General features: G+C 32.9%; 1 protein-coding gene and 1 long non-coding RNA gene across 2 annotated transcripts; one reads left to right on the top strand and one right to left on the bottom strand.

Moving 5' to 3' along the window:
• Window positions 1-2,581: 2,581 nt before the first annotated feature.
• Window positions 2,582-4,309, bottom strand: LOC145559717 ((R,S)-reticuline 7-O-methyltransferase-like). Its single transcript, XM_081621059.1, has 2 exons — window positions 3,374-4,309; window positions 2,582-3,000 (listed from the first exon to the last, which is right to left on the bottom strand). The coding sequence occupies exons 1-2, from the start codon at window positions 4,166-4,168 to the stop codon at window positions 2,695-2,697; spliced, it is 1,101 nt and encodes a 366-aa protein (XP_081477185.1). The 5' UTR covers window positions 4,169-4,309; the 3' UTR covers window positions 2,582-2,694.
• An 8,013-nt stretch (window positions 4,310-12,322) lies between these two features.
• Window positions 12,323-14,496, top strand: LOC145559718 (uncharacterized). The gene is made up of 4 exons (XR_014092896.1): window positions 12,323-12,481; window positions 13,721-13,815; window positions 13,906-14,023; window positions 14,326-14,496. It is a non-coding gene; the product is annotated as an uncharacterized LOC145559718 (long non-coding RNA).
• Window positions 14,497-17,314: the final 2,818 nt, after the last annotated feature.

A 17,314-nucleotide genomic window follows, 5' to 3' on the forward strand; every position in this document is an offset into this window, starting at 1 on the left:
GGAAGTTGTTTGAAAGTCTCGAGAAGGGTCAAGGTTTTACTTCCAGTTAGGCCTTGGAATGTTTCGTTCCTCGTAAAATCTTGTTGTGTTCTTTAAGTTTGTTTTTAATTTCCGCATTAGTTTCATAATTGGAACCTACTACTATTCACTCCCCCTCTCATAGTAGTTCATCTAAACTAACATCCCATAAAATATTCAGTTAAGTTCAGTTCAGCTCAGTTCAGTCAATCTGAACAGACCCGAACTTTCATTAATTTATTGTAAGACGGATTGTTTGGTTCAGTTGAAAATAGAACTTCCCATAAATTGTAAAATTATGGGAATTAAATTCCTATAATCAAATTCATGAGAATGTTAAGTTATCCTTATAAACTACAAAAGTTATCGTTTTTCGAACATATTTTCCCTTAAACAACACTTATAAATTAATCATATTAGTTATCATATTAATTATCATATCAAGTGTTAATCATATTATTTATCATATCAAGTATCCATTAGAAATTACATATTAAAATACAATCCAACATGTTATGAATTAAAAATTACCCTTGAATGGATTAAAGCTAGTATAAAAATTGTTAAAGCTAACTTCAAATTGACTATCATACAATGAAGTTAACGTAAACACGCCTTAAACAAGATTTATTGACTTATCATTTGCGAGTATATATGTAACTGTTAAGGAGATTCATTGCAAAAAAGTAACTTTGCAAATTTGATAAATGTTAGTTTTGTAACATGCAAAACCTATCAATTTGATACATTTATCAAAATTAAATGTTATACCTATCAAATGAGCTAAGACCTTTCAAACATAAATTTTATTAGGCAAATGTAATGTTTAGTGTAATATTTAAATAAAAAGGTCAAATTTGATAAATGTAACATTAATCAACTCTCATGGATGTTTATAGCTTTTGGGTTCGACTTATGGATGTCAATAGTTGTTAGGTATGTTTTATGGATGCGGGAAGCTTTTGGTCTCACTAATGATGTACATAGATCTCCTTGTAGGAGACTAATTTCGGTTGTACTTTTGGCCTATTGCATAGGCTTATTTTGCTGCAACATCAATTTTTGTAATTATTATGGGATGTTTGATGTAAATATTAAGGCTATAGCCTTTTAATCTATATATCTTCTAGTTATGTTAAAAAAAAACATTAATCAACTCTGAACAATGAATCTCCTTATTTTAGTCAATTTGGTGCCCAATCTAAGGCCTCCCCTCTCTTCCAACTCTTGAATAATGGGCACCTTTATAAGTTTCCATTCTCATCGTTACACAAAATCACTCATTTCTGTTGCTCACTTAAACTTAGCCCAAACCACCCTCAAACAAAGCCCCAACATTACAATCCAAATCAAGCCTAACTCCACACTCCAACACAAGCCTAAAACCGTACACTCTTCTCCATCCTCATTAGTCATTTTATAATTCTAATCCCTCTCCTCCTCTAGCCTAAACATATTTTAATTTGCCTACCACTAAACTAGAGGTAATCTTGGGCAAGCCGAGCTGATAGGAAAAAATAAGCCTAATATGTTGGGCTGGGCTAAAAATGCTTGTCCAAAACCTATAAAATAACGTAATGCTCTTGTTTTACGTTTTTTTTGGCTAATTTATAGCTTAATTTGTACTCTTAACTTCTTAAGAACTAAAATGACCTTCAAAATTTCACTTGAGCAATTTTCACAGCTAAAAAATAACTACATGCAAATTGAGAAATTTGTTAACATATAGGAAAAATTGTCAAAAATAATACAAACGTTGAGCAATCCGTCAAAAACAAATCAAACTTTTAATTATTTTTGAATAATACAAAATTTGAGGGTTATCCGCTTTAAACAAGTTAAAACCTATTAGTTACCTCATGAATAGGTTATATGGAACACGTGACATTGTATTATTTTTTTAAAACTATTGAACAACTTTATAAGATATAAAAAAAAAAATAACCGGTTAAATAAGTTGTAGGTGAAATATCATGTTTAAAGCAGATATTCCTTAAAGTTTGTATTATTTAGAAATAATTAAAAGTTTGACTTGTTTTTAGTGGATCGCTCAAAGTTTGTATTATTTTTGACAATTTTTCCTAACATATAAGACGAACATTTATGTTATTATTTTTGCCAAATCCAAGTGCAATTCGGTTTATTAAGATCTGAAATGACCCCAAAACTTTAACAGAAATATTTTTAGCATGTAAATAATAGAGAAATAAAATTTAATAGTTGACCACTGATGAAAACCTAATGAAAAAAGATTACTAGTAAATATATATATATATATATATATATATATATATATATATATATATATATATATATATATATATATATATATTTGTGCTTTTGATAAAAGTAAAATAAAATAAAAAAGAATTTTATATTGCAAAGGTTCTTCAATATTATTTTAATAATCAATTATAACATACACTTGCTTTTCATGCTTACAAACAAATCCGAGTTAAAAAAGAAATCTTATATTTCATGTAACATTATGTAGTTACATACATTAACACACAACAATGCTTATCTAATACGTACTCTGTACATATTAATTCAATTCGACACTCAACCCCACCCCATCCCTAAATGAGAGGGGTAGGGTTAGGGTTAGAGTAATACAAGAGAACATTAATGATAATTCATGAAAAGATGGCATGGCATCAATAATCAATTAATTAATTAATTTTCTGTAGGAAATGCCTCAATAATTGAAACAAACGCAGGAATTGTGATGATGTTGTAATGAGCAAAGCCAGCTTCCTTTAAAAGTTTGTTCCACTCATGTTGCGTCCTCTCTTTGCCACCAACACAAAGTGCCATCATCAATAAATCACAACCTAACTTTGTTTCATCAAAAAGGCCTCTACCTTCCGGATTTAGAACTATGTCTACTATAATCACCTTTCCTTTGTTTTTGGATACGGCCTTTTGGCAGTTCTTCAAAATCTTGATGCAATCATCATCTCCCCAATCATGCAAAACGGACTGCATCAATTAAGAAAGAAATAAGTTATACAATATTTTAATGAAATAACCGTACAATATCACTCAAACTAAAATACAAATATGATTGGAAGGCTTAGGACTGACTTCCATATTTATTAAGTTATAACTTATAAGTTGTTAAATACGAGTCTAGGTCACACTCTTTTTTAAAAGAGAAAGTTCATTCGCTTTATCTATCTAAAGAATTAACTAGAAACTAAATGGTAAGTAGTCGAAATATATCAAAATAGCTTATAAAGTGTGTTTCCCTTTCCTCTGTTATCGATAAGGGACATTCATAGCTATGCTTCAACAAACTAGGAGTTGCGACTAATATAGGCTAGTGGAATCACAATGAGTTTTAAGAGTGTACCTTGATAAAGACGGTGTCCGCCGAAGGGATCTCCTTGAACATGTCACCACCAACATGGGTGATACCTTGAAATCGAGGGGCGGTCTCAACAACATGAGGCTGATCAAAATTGATTCCTTTAATATGTGGGTGAGCCTCGACAATCTTTGCCATAGCTTTCCCAATACCACCACCAACATCAACTAGGGTTCCTTCAAGTTTACTAAACCCTTCCTTATACCCACTTAAAATACCGTCCAATATAGTCTTAGTAACGGATGCCATTCCTGTATTAAAAAGCTTATTGAACTCATCATCCTTAGATCCCTTCTCCCAAATACTTTCACCATAGGCTTTCTCGAAAGCGGTCCCACCTTCCTTGATCGAACGACCTATCTCTTGCCACGGGGCCATCATCGACGGGTGGGTGAATGTGAGAAACATAGGAGCAAGGCTCAACTCATTATCATGTAAAAGCCATCTAGATGTAGGAGTAAGACCATACAAAGCCTCTCCTTCATCTTTTGATGTCGGTTTTCGATTGTAATCAACGGTGAAGATGTTGTTCCATGCTAGTAGTTGCATGAGACGTGCAAGACATGGTACATCAGGAGATGCAGACTCTAGCTTCGAAGCTAGGTGTGACAAGCTCATTGGTTGGCCGTGGGAGTGTATGATATCGGCTATTCGGAGCTCCACGGCCGATTTTATCGCTAGCGAATGGACGAAGCCAAACAAGTGATTGAACACTTGAGCTTGGCCTTGAAGGAGCTCATTAGCATCCTCGTTAACAATGTTTGTGTTTAAGTTGCTCATCTCTCTCTTTTTCTACTCTTATTATTCTTTAACTTGGCTTTTTTTTAGCAGATGTGTATAAAATATGGAGAAGTCTGTACGTTATTTATAGGACAATCTTGCTAACAAACACATTAGATGTAAGATATGATGAGTTCAAGCTAGATACATCTTTTTAATGAATTAAAATATAGTAATAATAAAATCAATATGAAGAATTGCATGGATGAAGTTGATAATTAAATAATTCAGTATAATGATTTGGTTAGAATTTTCTAAAGTAGTACTGCTTCGAAAATATAAAATTAATCATTCACTTTAATGTTGCAAATATTAATAATATGATAATAGTGCAATTATAATGTGATAGTACTGTACAAATCAGTATTCTAGAATGGAAAGGATAATACATGCATAATTGCATAAATTGATGTTAAATCAAGATTGGAGTGCGCCTTGTACAATAACGTCTTGGTACAAAGATTTTATAATATTAAACAACAAATTATTGTTTTCTTTTGTTTTTGAAGAACAAATTATTGCTTTCTAATACGGCTGCTTGTTAAACGAGGCAACGTTTAATTGTTTATTGATTTATGTTTTTCTGATGAGACGTCTAATTGAATTCGCTAACTTTTATATAGTTTGGTCACACCATGTGATTAACCATTATTGAATTCACTAACTTTTATATGTGATTGGTCACACCGTATGGTCAACCATCATGTGGTTACCTAATTAGTTTTATGGGGGTTACTCTTTTAGGGTTATAGACTTATAAGAGTTACTTAGTAATAGAAGGATTACTTTTTTTTTTATTTGACAAATAAAAAGGTTTGTTTGTAAGTGTTACATACTTTGTTATTTAAGGGTTATTCACTAAGTTTATTAAGGAGTTACTCTGTTAGTATAATTGGGGATACTACGTACTCCCTTTTTTTTACAAGCTACACAGAGTGGTCGCATAAAGAATGTGCTGCTAATTAATATTTTTTTATGCACAATCAGCGTGTTTTGTGTGTGGATGATCACACTATGTGGCTGCTTAGAACAAAGTAACCTATATAACATTCATCGAGTAAACCCTATAATACTAATTGGGTAACCCCTGTAACATTATTTAGGATTAATGTTATGGTTAACTTAATATAAAAAAATCATGATTATCAATGATAATAAATTTTGTTTTGCAATTCACCAAAGAAAAAAATTAAAAACAAAGAGAATTTTTTTTTTTTTTCTAGGAATTGAAAACAGAGAGTATATTTTAATTTTTTTTGAAAAACTATTGAGAGTATATGTTATTGATACTTAATAGAGTTACCCCGATTAAATAAAGCAAATTAAAGAAAATATTCGTGTGAAATTAAATATATCACTCTTATAAAACATACCTTAAAAGAAAAATTTAGGAAGTCCTATGGTTTTTTTGTTTTTTTTTTTTTTTGAAGATATGAATGTAAATTTTTCAATATAAACAAATTACATTATTAAAGTTTTAATTGCAAATATGAGACATACCAAAATGAAATATATTTTTAACTATCTTGCTAAAAAAAATAAAAAAATTAAACTCTCTTAGGGCCTGTTTTCATTGACTGAACTTAGCTGAACTGAACTGAACTAAACTGAATTGAACTGAACTGAACTGACCTGAACTGAACTGAATATTTTATAAGAGAAGGAAATTAGGAGCTGAACTGAAGTAAATAGAACTGAACTGAACTGAATTTTAACATATGAGAACAGAACCTTAGTATCAAAGTAAGATATAAAGACATAATAATGGGAGAAACTATAAAACGATCTTATTACCAAAAATAAAATCTCTAAATCCAACACTATTGTGAAGTACTCCCTCCGTTTCATAATGATGTTTCTGCTTACGTAAATCGATGCACGTTTTTATCAATTTTTGACCGCAAATTTCTTTAATCTCACACTAAAAATAAAAGTTAGATATTAATAATATACTCATCAAGATGAATCAAACGAGATCCCACATGATTTTATTTGTTCTTATATAACGAGAGAAATTTAGAATATTCTATCATACTCCCTCCGTTTTTTAATACTTGCTCCATTTCTCCATGCGTGGAGTTTTAGGAGAAATTGGAGAAAGTAATAAAATATGGAGGTAGTGGGGTAGTTGAGAGAATAAAAAATTGTAAAAAGCAAAAGTAGTGGAAGAGTAGGAAAAGAGAGAGTATTATGTTGGGTCCATTAAGTTTGAGAAATGATTTAAATATTGTAAAAGCTTTCCAAAAAAGAAAATGGAGCAAGTATTTAAAAACAGCCGGAAAAGGAAAGCAGAGCAAGTATTTAAAAACGGAGGGAGTATTTTTTAAAAGTCAAAAATTCCAAACAATAACATCATTGTGGAATGGAAGGAAAATTTTAAGACCCTATAGCAGTAATAGCACTAAGCTTCATCGATATTTAAGTAGTAAAATAGAAGTTATATACGTAGTATAATGTTTTGAAAATTTTGTGTAGAATTACCCTAAAGATAGGGTCATTTGTGAACAACTACCCATTTGTTTTTTATTTGTTTAGAACTACTCACAAGTTTGAAAACATTTTGATAGCACTACCCATTAACATTTTTCTTCCAATTAAGACGTTATCGGAGCCCACTTTTTTCACTATTTCCACCCAATTAACTCTCCCAATTTGTATAAAAGTTTTAATTTACCTTAATTAACCTAATTAAAGTTTTAATTAGAATTCATTTTAGGGTTCATGAGTTTAGTATTATTTGGGAATTTTGAATTCTAAGGTTTGGGGGTTTAATTGAATTGGGGTTTTTTGCTTATTTAAGCATTAATTGGCCATTGTAATTGATAAAAGTGAAAAATATAGCCAAAATAACGTTGTAATTGGACGAAAAATGTTAATGGGTAGTGCTACCCAAACGTTTCCAAACTTGCCGATAGTTCTAAACAAATAAAAAATAATTGGGTAGTTGTTCACAAATGACCCTATCTTTAGGGTAGTTTTACACAAAATTTCCTAATGTTTTTCAGAGCTTTTTTGGTGCAGCAGGCCACACGGTGTGGCCTGCTTCCAAGTCAGTAAAAATAACGGATTATGCGCGCATAACGGGGTTACTGTTTCACTTGTATAACGGAGTTACTGGTTTTGTCAGGGTTACTTGTATTTTTTTTTAGAGGTTATTTGTATTTTTTTTCAGGGGTTACTTGTATTTTTTTTTTCAGGGGTTACTTGTATGGATTACTTATTCAGAGGTTACATGTATTATTCAGGGTTACTTGTATTTTTTTTAGGGGTTACTTGTATGGATTATTTATTCAGGGGTTACTTGTATTTTTTTTTTTCAGGGGTTACTTGTAATTTTTTTTTTTTTTCAGAGGTTACTTGTATTTTTTTTTTCAGGGCTTACTTCTATGGATTACACATTCAGGGGTTACTTGTATTTTTTTTTCAAGAGTTACTTGTATTTCTTTTTTTAAGGGTTACCTGAATTATTTTTTTTTCAGGGGTTACTTGTATAGATTTATTCAAGGGTTACTTGTATGAGTTACTTATTCAAGGGTTACTTGTATGAGTTACTTATTCATGGGTTACTTATATGAGTTATTTCAAAGGTTACTTGTATGAATTATTTATTCAAGGATTACTTGTATAAATTACTTATTCAAGGACTACTTGTCATTTATTCAAGGATTACTTGTATAAATTACTTATTCAAGGACTACTTGTCATTTATTCAAGGGTTGCTTGTAAGCCCCATACCAAACCAGTAACACCCTACAAGTAACCCTTGAGCAAAACTAGTAACACCTTACAAGTAACCCCTAACCAAACCAGTAACACCCTACAAGTAACCCTTGAGAAAAACAAGTAACACCCTACAAGTAACCCCTAACCAAACCAGTAACACCATACAAATAACCCTTGACCAAAACCAGTAACACCCTACAAGTAACCCCATACCAAAATCACTAACACCTTACAAGTAACCCCTGACCAAACCATTAACACCCTCACTAAACCAGTAACACCTTACATGTAACCCCTGACCAAACCAGTAACACCCTACAAGTACCCCTGACTAAACTAGTAACACCCTACAATTTTTGACGTAGAATATTCGATCTAAGATTCCGCGAAGAAAACGAGCTCACATTTCTTTGGTTCTCATCGATTTCACTACTTCAAATGTTGTTGATGATCATAAGGATAATTAATCACAATTTTTTACAGCAATTTGACACCCAATTTCTACAATTTTGGGCTTTAATTGCAGCAATTTGGCAAAGAGGAGAGAGAAAATGGGTGGAGTAGAGATATGGTTGTTGGTGATGTGTGGTTTGGGTGGTAGATGAAGCTAAGAAAAGTGGAGAAAGAAAATGGGTGGAGTAGAGATATGGTTGTTGGTGATGTGTGGTTTGGCTTGGAGAAGAATATAGGAAAAGAGAAGAGAGAAGAGTTGTGGTATTTAAAAAAAAGAAAAAAAAATTTTGGGCCTGAAATTTGTGAATGTTTTTACTGATTTGAGGCCCAAATATTTGGGCCTGTGCAGTATCGGGTAAGGGCACACAGTAGTTACTTTTTAAAAGTAATTTTTAACTGTTTCATCTACGCTAACATTATTGTAAAAGAAAGTTTTGGAAATAGCTTATGGAGCTAGCTGAGCTTTGTTGTGTTCATCCAAATATCCAACATATAAAAATTTCTAACACTAGCAGTAGCAGGAATAATTTATTATTCTCTCCAAGTCCTGATACAAGTTTGAAGTCACCATCGCAATTGCTTTAATTTGACTATATTGTGTTTTAAAAATTTCAGAAATGGCTGCTCTAAAAATCCTTTTTGCTGTTTTTCATTCTAAGCCAGAGCAATAGGAAGGGAAAAGGAGATTGTTGGAGCAGACCGTCAGGTATATATATATACTAGTATATAGGTGGATTAGGTGGGTTATATTTCAAATTACTATGTACAGGTGAAAAAAAAAAAAAAAAACATTCCAAACTCTAAAGATGAAAAGTACTTATAAGAAGTAATTAAAGTGTGAAGAAAACATACTTTTAAAAGAGAGAAAGTGGAGAGCGTGTACTTTTTAGAAATAGAAAATAGAGTGAGAAAGTAGTACAAATTTTTAAATGGACCTGGTTCACACTAATTTATTATGAACCATCAACATTAGTGACAATATGATTGTTTTATTAATAAAAAAAGGTCACTAAATAAATATAAAGGTTATTATGTTGAAAAAAAAGTTAGTGTGACATTATAAAAGTTATAAGAGATTAATTTTGTAATGAAATTTTTAATATAATGGTCAATATCAATAATAAAGATCACTATGATAAAATTAGGTCACTATTCAACATGATGTTGTACTTTAAGTTCATAATAACATTAAAGATCACACAAATTTTTAAAAATGTCACTATGTGTAGGGAATATTTCAAGCATTACCCCAAACTTGAACCCCACTGTGATCATACACTAAAGCACGGTGGCGTCCAAAGGGAAAGAAGATAGAGCAAAAGGGTCGCCAACAAGTTTTAGGAACTTGTAAACCGTTCACGAGGTGAAGGATACACCCCTTAACGATCCAGGAGATCGTCAACTCCAATAGGTCTGGAACCATAACTTGTAGTTCGGGGATGAAGGTACAAATCCAACCTAATAGATATTGAACCTGCCCTAATAATAGGCCTCTACTTTATTCTGATCGTATTCATGTGCGCTTTCTGACTAACATGCAATCAATAGGTTTAACCCTAAACCTATTTATCTATGTTGACTGAATTATTAATGCACAAATAAAACTATTATTGGCGATCACACAAACTATTAACCAAAACAAGATTATTAATATGCTTATTAAGCGTGATTACAAGTACAAATTCCCTTTAAGCATGCATAAAAGGCGTGATCAAGCAATAAATAATAATAAGCATCAAGCAACATAATAATCATAACAATAATAAACAATTATAAAAATAATAATCATAATTAAAATAATCATATTTATCATCACTATTAGAAAAATACAAAAAGGCACCGAGCCATGTCCACCGGTTTTTAAAAACCAGTGGGGAAAAAATGGGCGGGAATAGGCTTTTTTAAATTGCCACCGGTTCAAACCAAACCGGTGGCATATGTGTTAAAGGCCACCGGTTTGAACCGGTGGGAATTAGCTGTGTTAAACCTAACTCCTGCAGCCCTACCCCTCTTTCCCTTCTTCTTTCTTTCTCTTTCCTTCTCGTCCTCTCTCTCAGTCTCTCTCACTCTCTCCTCTCTCCTCAATGGCAAAACCAGATCAAACCACTACTCTCTTTCTCTCTTTGCACCATTTTTATTACCTTCACTAACCTCCATTGTTTCTCATCAATGGCGTCTTGTCCTTGCTCTTCCACTTCCTCTTCCTTTGACGAATTTGGCGACGCTTCTATTCTCCTAATTCGAAGATGGCGAACCACAGAAACCAAGTATATTCTATTATTTCCTTTTAATTGTGCGCTTTTGATTAATCGATTTTGATTTTTAGTGTTTTCCCCTAATTTTATTGGTGTTATATGTTTTGATTCTATCAACCAAGATCTAGGGTTTTTGGGTTTTTCTGGGTTTCTAAGAAGATGGGTGATAGATCTGGGTTAGTTGGGTGGTTTAAGGTGTTTGGGTTCGGATTAGGTTGGTTTAGGTGATAATTTTGGTTAGTTGGGTGGGTTCGGGTTAGGTTGGTTAAGGTGGGTTCGGGTTAGGGTGGGTTAAGGTGGTCGGTTTGGTGTGTGGGTTTAGGTTAGGGACTTAAAGTGGGTCAAGGTGGTCGGTCTGGTGTGTGGGTTCGGTTTAGGGTGGGTTAAGGTTATGTGTTTGGGTTAAGGTGGTGGATCTGGTGGGTTTAGGTGGTGCATGTGGTGGGTTTAGGTGGTGCATGTGGTGGTTAAGGCGGGTTAGTTGGTTAGGCGTGGTGGCTGTGGGGGCTATTCTGTGAATAAAAAATTCAAAGTCTCCATTCCTTGCCCTGTTCTTCCTCGACCTTGAATATCTAAGTCGTGGTATGAATCACATAATTTAGTTTTTATAGGGATTTGGATAATTAGATTAATTGTATTAATGGGAAAGCATTTGTTTACTTCTTGTTTCAGAGGTATTGTCACACTGTCCTTGAAAAGGGTTCAGATGCCGAGTTTTTTGAAGAGTTGGGTCCTAAAGCAATGGTTGCTTCTGGTAATTTCTGAGTTTAGCTCTATCTTCCAGCATTTGAATTTATGTACTACGTATATGTTTATTTCTCAAGCTTCATAGATGCATCATTTTTGCTCAAATTATAGGCTATTCCACTTCTTTGTTCTTGGTATGTTAATTGAGGGTGGTGGAATGGGAATGGAATTGGAAGCTGGTCTGTTAGGAGGAGCAATGGGTGGACTTGTTCTTGGAGAAGTGATGGATGATGCTTTTGATTTTGATTGTGATTTCTAATTGCGATTCGTTTTTTGATTGCTCCTTTGCTGAAGATCTATCTTTATATGGTTTAGTTTCAATTTTGTTTTTTTTTTTCATTGTTAATTTCTGATTGTTCTGGTCCAATGACTTTGGACCTTAGTGTATGTTGCATATATTACTGTATTCGTCCTTTAATTCTATTCCATTGTTCTTGTTAAGTCGTTTATTTGATTTGAGTTTGTCCCATGCTACATACAAATGCTCAATAATCCACTACATTCCTCTCACATTAATTAATTACATATTAATTGTTAATACTTTGCAAAGTTTTAATGTAGATGTTCGGTATAATTAATTGAAAACATGGTAAATTATGGAGTAATATTTTTACAACCTAGCTAATACATCATTGATTCCATTCTTAATGGCGTAAAGTAGTTATTGAAATATAATTTTCAACTATTGGAGGAAAAAGCCCCTAAATTTAGTCTGTACTTCAGGTTTGTAAAATTGCACTTATGTTGGATTTTTCCGTGATGATCAAGCTACTGTGTATAGTATATGTGATTAGCTTGTCTTTTATTAGCTTGTCTTAGTTTACGAGAGAAACATTGATTTGAAAGAAAATAATCAATTAAATTTGAGAGACGAATTAAAAAGTTGTCAAGGAAAATTTGTTACGATGGATGTTTACAATACTAATAGTAATAATAGTAAGGTGTTTGATGAGTTTTATGACATGTTAAAGGTGATACAAGAATCCGGCCGTCAAAACCCTAAGGCGGCTTCCGCGGTGGTCCGTGATGGTGAGCACTACGAAGACATGTTGGCTAATTTACAAAACATGAAGATACCCTTCAGTGGTGAAGAATGCTTCGGACAATACGTAGATTTACACGAGTGCCACAACAGGTTTATTAATTCTAAATTTGGTTGTGATGGCTGTTTTTGTTATTATTATTTTCTATGATTGACTTTATCATTAGTGCATCACCACTAAGAAGAATATGATAAAATCAACGCATCCATTATATATAAAGGGCACTCATGTAAAATCATGTCATTACTCCTATAAAGGGTTGAAAGTTTTCGGATAATGTGATTAGTGACAACTAATGTGGTCACGTGGACAATCAACTAATTTAGTTGATTAATTCTTCAGGGATAAAACTTAAAAACATGAGATTGAATCCCTTCACCATTATAAAGACATCTAGAGAGGTATTTAAGAAAAAATTGAATGCTTTTACCTAAAAAAAAAAATACAAAAAGAACAACTTGAATGCGACAATTTTCTTATTTAATTTCCCTTTTACTCTGTATATGTCTAACCTTTGAAAGGAAAAAATATTTCTTATAACCAATTCAACTACACTCATTGTAATAGGGTAAGCCGGTATGACTCAATTGTAATTTGTGTGAATCTATGTAAATGACGTCTTCTCGTGAAAAGAATTTTTAAAGAGAAATTTGCTGTGCTGTTTTGCTTACTACTGCCTAGCGATAATCTTTACAGGAGTTTTTACATTGCTATAACATGTCATGATTGGCAGCTATTTAAAAAGAATTAATGTTTTAGTCTATTTCTGATTCAATTGTGCATGTGTATGTCCATTGTTACACTTTGGGAAATATTTGTTTCTGTGCAAGTTGTTAGTATAGGACTGATAATAACCCTTGCCTGATTGCTAGCTACCAAATCAGCTCGGTCAAAATCTTAATTTAGTGAGCTCGTGTCAAGCTCAAGCTTGGTCTGAGACCGTAATGTACTAAGGCACTAAGATGTGCACCACCGCACCACTTTGCTAGGCATTGCTCATGAACTGTAATCTATGATTGATTGTTTGAATTTAAAGAGTAGATGAGATATGATTAAAAAAAAAAGGATTTTACAAACTGACTATTATGATCATCCCTCATCCTGAGCCTCTGACCATGTGATGCTGTTGTATGATTATGGTTCTGTTTCTTGTTTCAAAATGACTATTAAGTTCACAAAGTCTAGGGTTGTTTAATTCCAGAGCCATGTACATGCACAAGCACAAGCCTTAGAATGACAAGTAGAAAACTCTCATGTTCATTACAATGTACTATTATCTTATTGTCTTTGGCGATAAAATTACGATGTGTAATCGGGTACGATTCTTGTAGCTTTTTACCAGAATGAAGCTGAGGTTGGGGAGGCACTTGCTGAAGCAATTCAAGTTAGGCTTGTCAAAAGGGAGGATCTTTTCATAACCACTAAGGTTAAGTGAGGACAAAATTTCTTATTTTGGGAGGAACTTTGATCATCAGATGACATTTACACTCACTTATCATGTATAATCCTATTGGAGCTGTGGAGCTTTGACCATGGACATGTATATGAAGCGTGCAAAGACAGTTTGAAGCAACTTCGACTTGATTATATGGATCTGTACCTAGTTCACTTACCTGTAGCCACAAAGCATACTGGTAAAATTCAAATTCTTGCCTCTTTGAATTGCAATTTTCTTTTGGAAGTGTATGAGATGGACAAAAGCAATATTCATAGAGTCATAGTCTCATACTTGTATATAAAGTATTTAAATGTTCAGGAGCTATGCATGTCTACTTGTCTAGGATTTTACATGAAGACTTTTCTGATTAATATCCTTACGCCAGTAGTTGCTTTGCTCATATACTGACATACTGTATTATATGTTTTGAGTTTTGGCGCTTCAAAGTCACTGAAAAAGCTGATACCGATTATATTCTTCTCTTGTGGATTTCAGAAGATCATGTAGGAATAATGCAAAAATTTGTTTAACTAAGATATGGGGCTGCTTCTATGCTGGCGTGCTGCTCCTTGTATGCGCTGCTGCTGCTGTTCATCACTTCTGCTACTGTGTAGCTGCATATTTCTTTTACCTTGTATTTTATTTTAATTTTTTAGACAAAAATTGTAATATTACATCATTTTTTTTATGAAAATATGTAACTTTCTATATATATATATTAGTGTTTATTTATCAATTTAAGTGAAAAAAATGAAAAAAAAAAATTATTTTTTTGCCATTATTGGCACCGGTTTTTAACAGGAACCGGTGCCAATAACCCCATAGAAAAACCGGGAAAAGTTATTGCCACCGGTTAACCAGTGGCAAAAATATATATTGCCACCGGTTAACCGGTGGCCATACTTGTTTTTGCCACCGGTTTTGAACCGGTGACTTTGCATCAGACTATTGCCACCCCTCAAATGCCCACCGGTTCAAAACCGGTGGCATAGGGGGGTTTTGAACCAGTGCCCAAATGCTTTTTCTACTAGTGCATAATCATGTTAAAGCATAATATTAGCAAGATCCTACGCATGATACTAACAAGATTAATAACAAACCCTAGCATGTCACTAAACATCAAAGATCAAATATATAGCCCTAACAGGATATTAACATGATATTAGAAGGAGAAAAGGAAGCATCGCAGGAATCACAATTGTCATATTTGATATTAGAAATTATAGTTATTACCCTAAACATGATACTAGGAAGATCAAAACATCATAACATGACACTTAGGGATCAAAATAATAATCTAAGCATGATTTCTATATCATAACATCAATAAATCAATTAAGGCACTTACTTGGATGCCTCGTATCTCTTTCTAATAACAAAATACACGCGTTAGTGTAGACACCCAAATGTGTTTCCCCAAAACCAAACCCGGTGATGAGTACCTTTCACGTCCAATCGTAGTCGAATGAAGTGAAAGTGTGGAAAGTCAAGTGTTGCGGATTGTTTTAATTTCTTTTCTCTTCTCTTTGTTTTTGAAAACCTATTTTAAGAAAACAGTCAATCCAGTTTGGTTGGTCCATGATATGGGTCCAATAGTAGTGTAGCTGGATAGGGCTTGAAAAGAGTTTTCCAATGATATATTATAAGCCCAATTCCGATGAATATTGAGGAAGTTATGGCCAAATTACTAAATTGGGCCCGGTTTGAGCCTTATATGCGGCCCAATGATCTAGGGGAGGGCCTAATATAGATTTATCATTTCTAATGCAATTAGGAATGGTTTTAGTCTTCTAGATTCTTCTAGAAGGTTCTTTTCATTCCTAATTCAATTAACATTGATAAATTGACTTTTTTTTTTTTTTGACTTTTTAGAGTTTTAATCAGAATAAAAGAATGTTTTTGAGGAAAATACGATTTTATCCTCCTATACAGTTAATTGCTATCTGATTTTAGAAAACGCGTCAGAAATTTAATTAGCGCCAAACACCAGTCATTAGCGTCTGGCGCTAACCTTGTTTTTGCGCGTCAGAACTCTGTTTTGATTTTCTATCTTTTTGGCTGATTTGCTCTATAAATAGCCTTCTAAAAACTCCGTTTTCACTCATCTAGAACCTCCAATCTACAATCATAAACTCTCTAGTTTTCTAAATTTTTCTCTAAGCTAAAACTTTTCTCTCTCTTCTAAACCTACCCCCTTTTTTCTTACAAAATTCCGCATTCACAAGACCTAGATACACCTAGCAGTATTCGAAGTTGCCTTCGCCCTAGACATGAAAGGTTTTAATTTCTGAGGGTTTTTTCCCAAATCTTTATTTCAATTATTTAATTTAATTGTTTTAATTATTATTTTCCTTGAAGTTACTAACGTGTGTATTTTGTTATTAGAAAGAGGTACGAGGTATCCAAGTAAGTGCTTTAATGGTTTTTATTGATGTTATTATGTAGAAATCATGCTTAGGTTGTTGTTATGATTCCTAATGTTATGTTAGGGTGTTTTGATCTTCCTAATATCATGTCTAGGGAAACTTTAATATCAAGTATGATTAAAAGTATGATGCCTTTTATGTTCTTCATAATATTTATGATTGTTAGTATCATGTTAGGGTTAAAGTTTTGATCTTTATTGCTTAGTGACATGCTAGGGTTTGTTATTAATCTTGTTAGTATCATGCCTAGGATCTTGCTATTATTATTATGCTTTAACATGATTATGATAATTATGATTATTTTTATTTTGATGATTATTATTATGTTGCTTGATTTTATTTATTGTTATTGCTTGATCACGCCTTTTATGCATGTTTAAAGGGAATTTGTACTTGTAATCACGCTTAATAAGATAATTAATAATCTTGTTTAGGGTTAATTTGATCATAATTCAAGTGATCGCCAATAATATTTTTATTTGTGTATTAATATTTAACCAACATAGATAAACAGGTTTAGGGTAAACCTATTGATTGTATGTTAGTCAGAAAGCGCACATGAATACGATCAGAATAAAGTAGAGGCCTATTATTAGGGCAGGTTCAATCTCTTTTAGGTTGGATTTGTATCTTCATCCCCGAACTACCAGTCATGGTTCAAGACCTATTGGAGTTGACGATCTCCTGGATCGTTAAGGGGTGTAACCTTCACCTCGTGAACGGTTTACAAGCTCCTAAAACTTGTTGGCGACTCTTTTGCTCTATCTTCTTTCCCTTTGGACGCCACCGTACTTTAGTGTATGATAACAGTGGGGTTCAAGTTTGGGATAATGCTTGAAATATTTCCTATAGTTAGTAATTTTAAGGAAAATATAAAATCAAACAATTAAATCAAATAATTGAAATAGAGATTTGGGACCAAACGCTCAGAAAAAAAAACCTTTCACGTCTAGGGTGAAGGCAACTTCGAACTTGGCTAGGTGTTTCTAGATCTTGTGAATGCTGAATTTTGTATGCAAAAGGCTAGTTTAGAAAAGAGAGAGAGAGAGAGAGAGTAATCA

Source organism: Chenopodium album, chromosome 9 (genome assembly GCF_948465745.1).
Source record: "Chenopodium album chromosome 9, dcCheAlbu1.1, whole genome shotgun sequence".
Taxonomy (NCBI): domain Eukaryota; kingdom Viridiplantae; phylum Streptophyta; class Magnoliopsida; order Caryophyllales; family Amaranthaceae; genus Chenopodium; species Chenopodium album.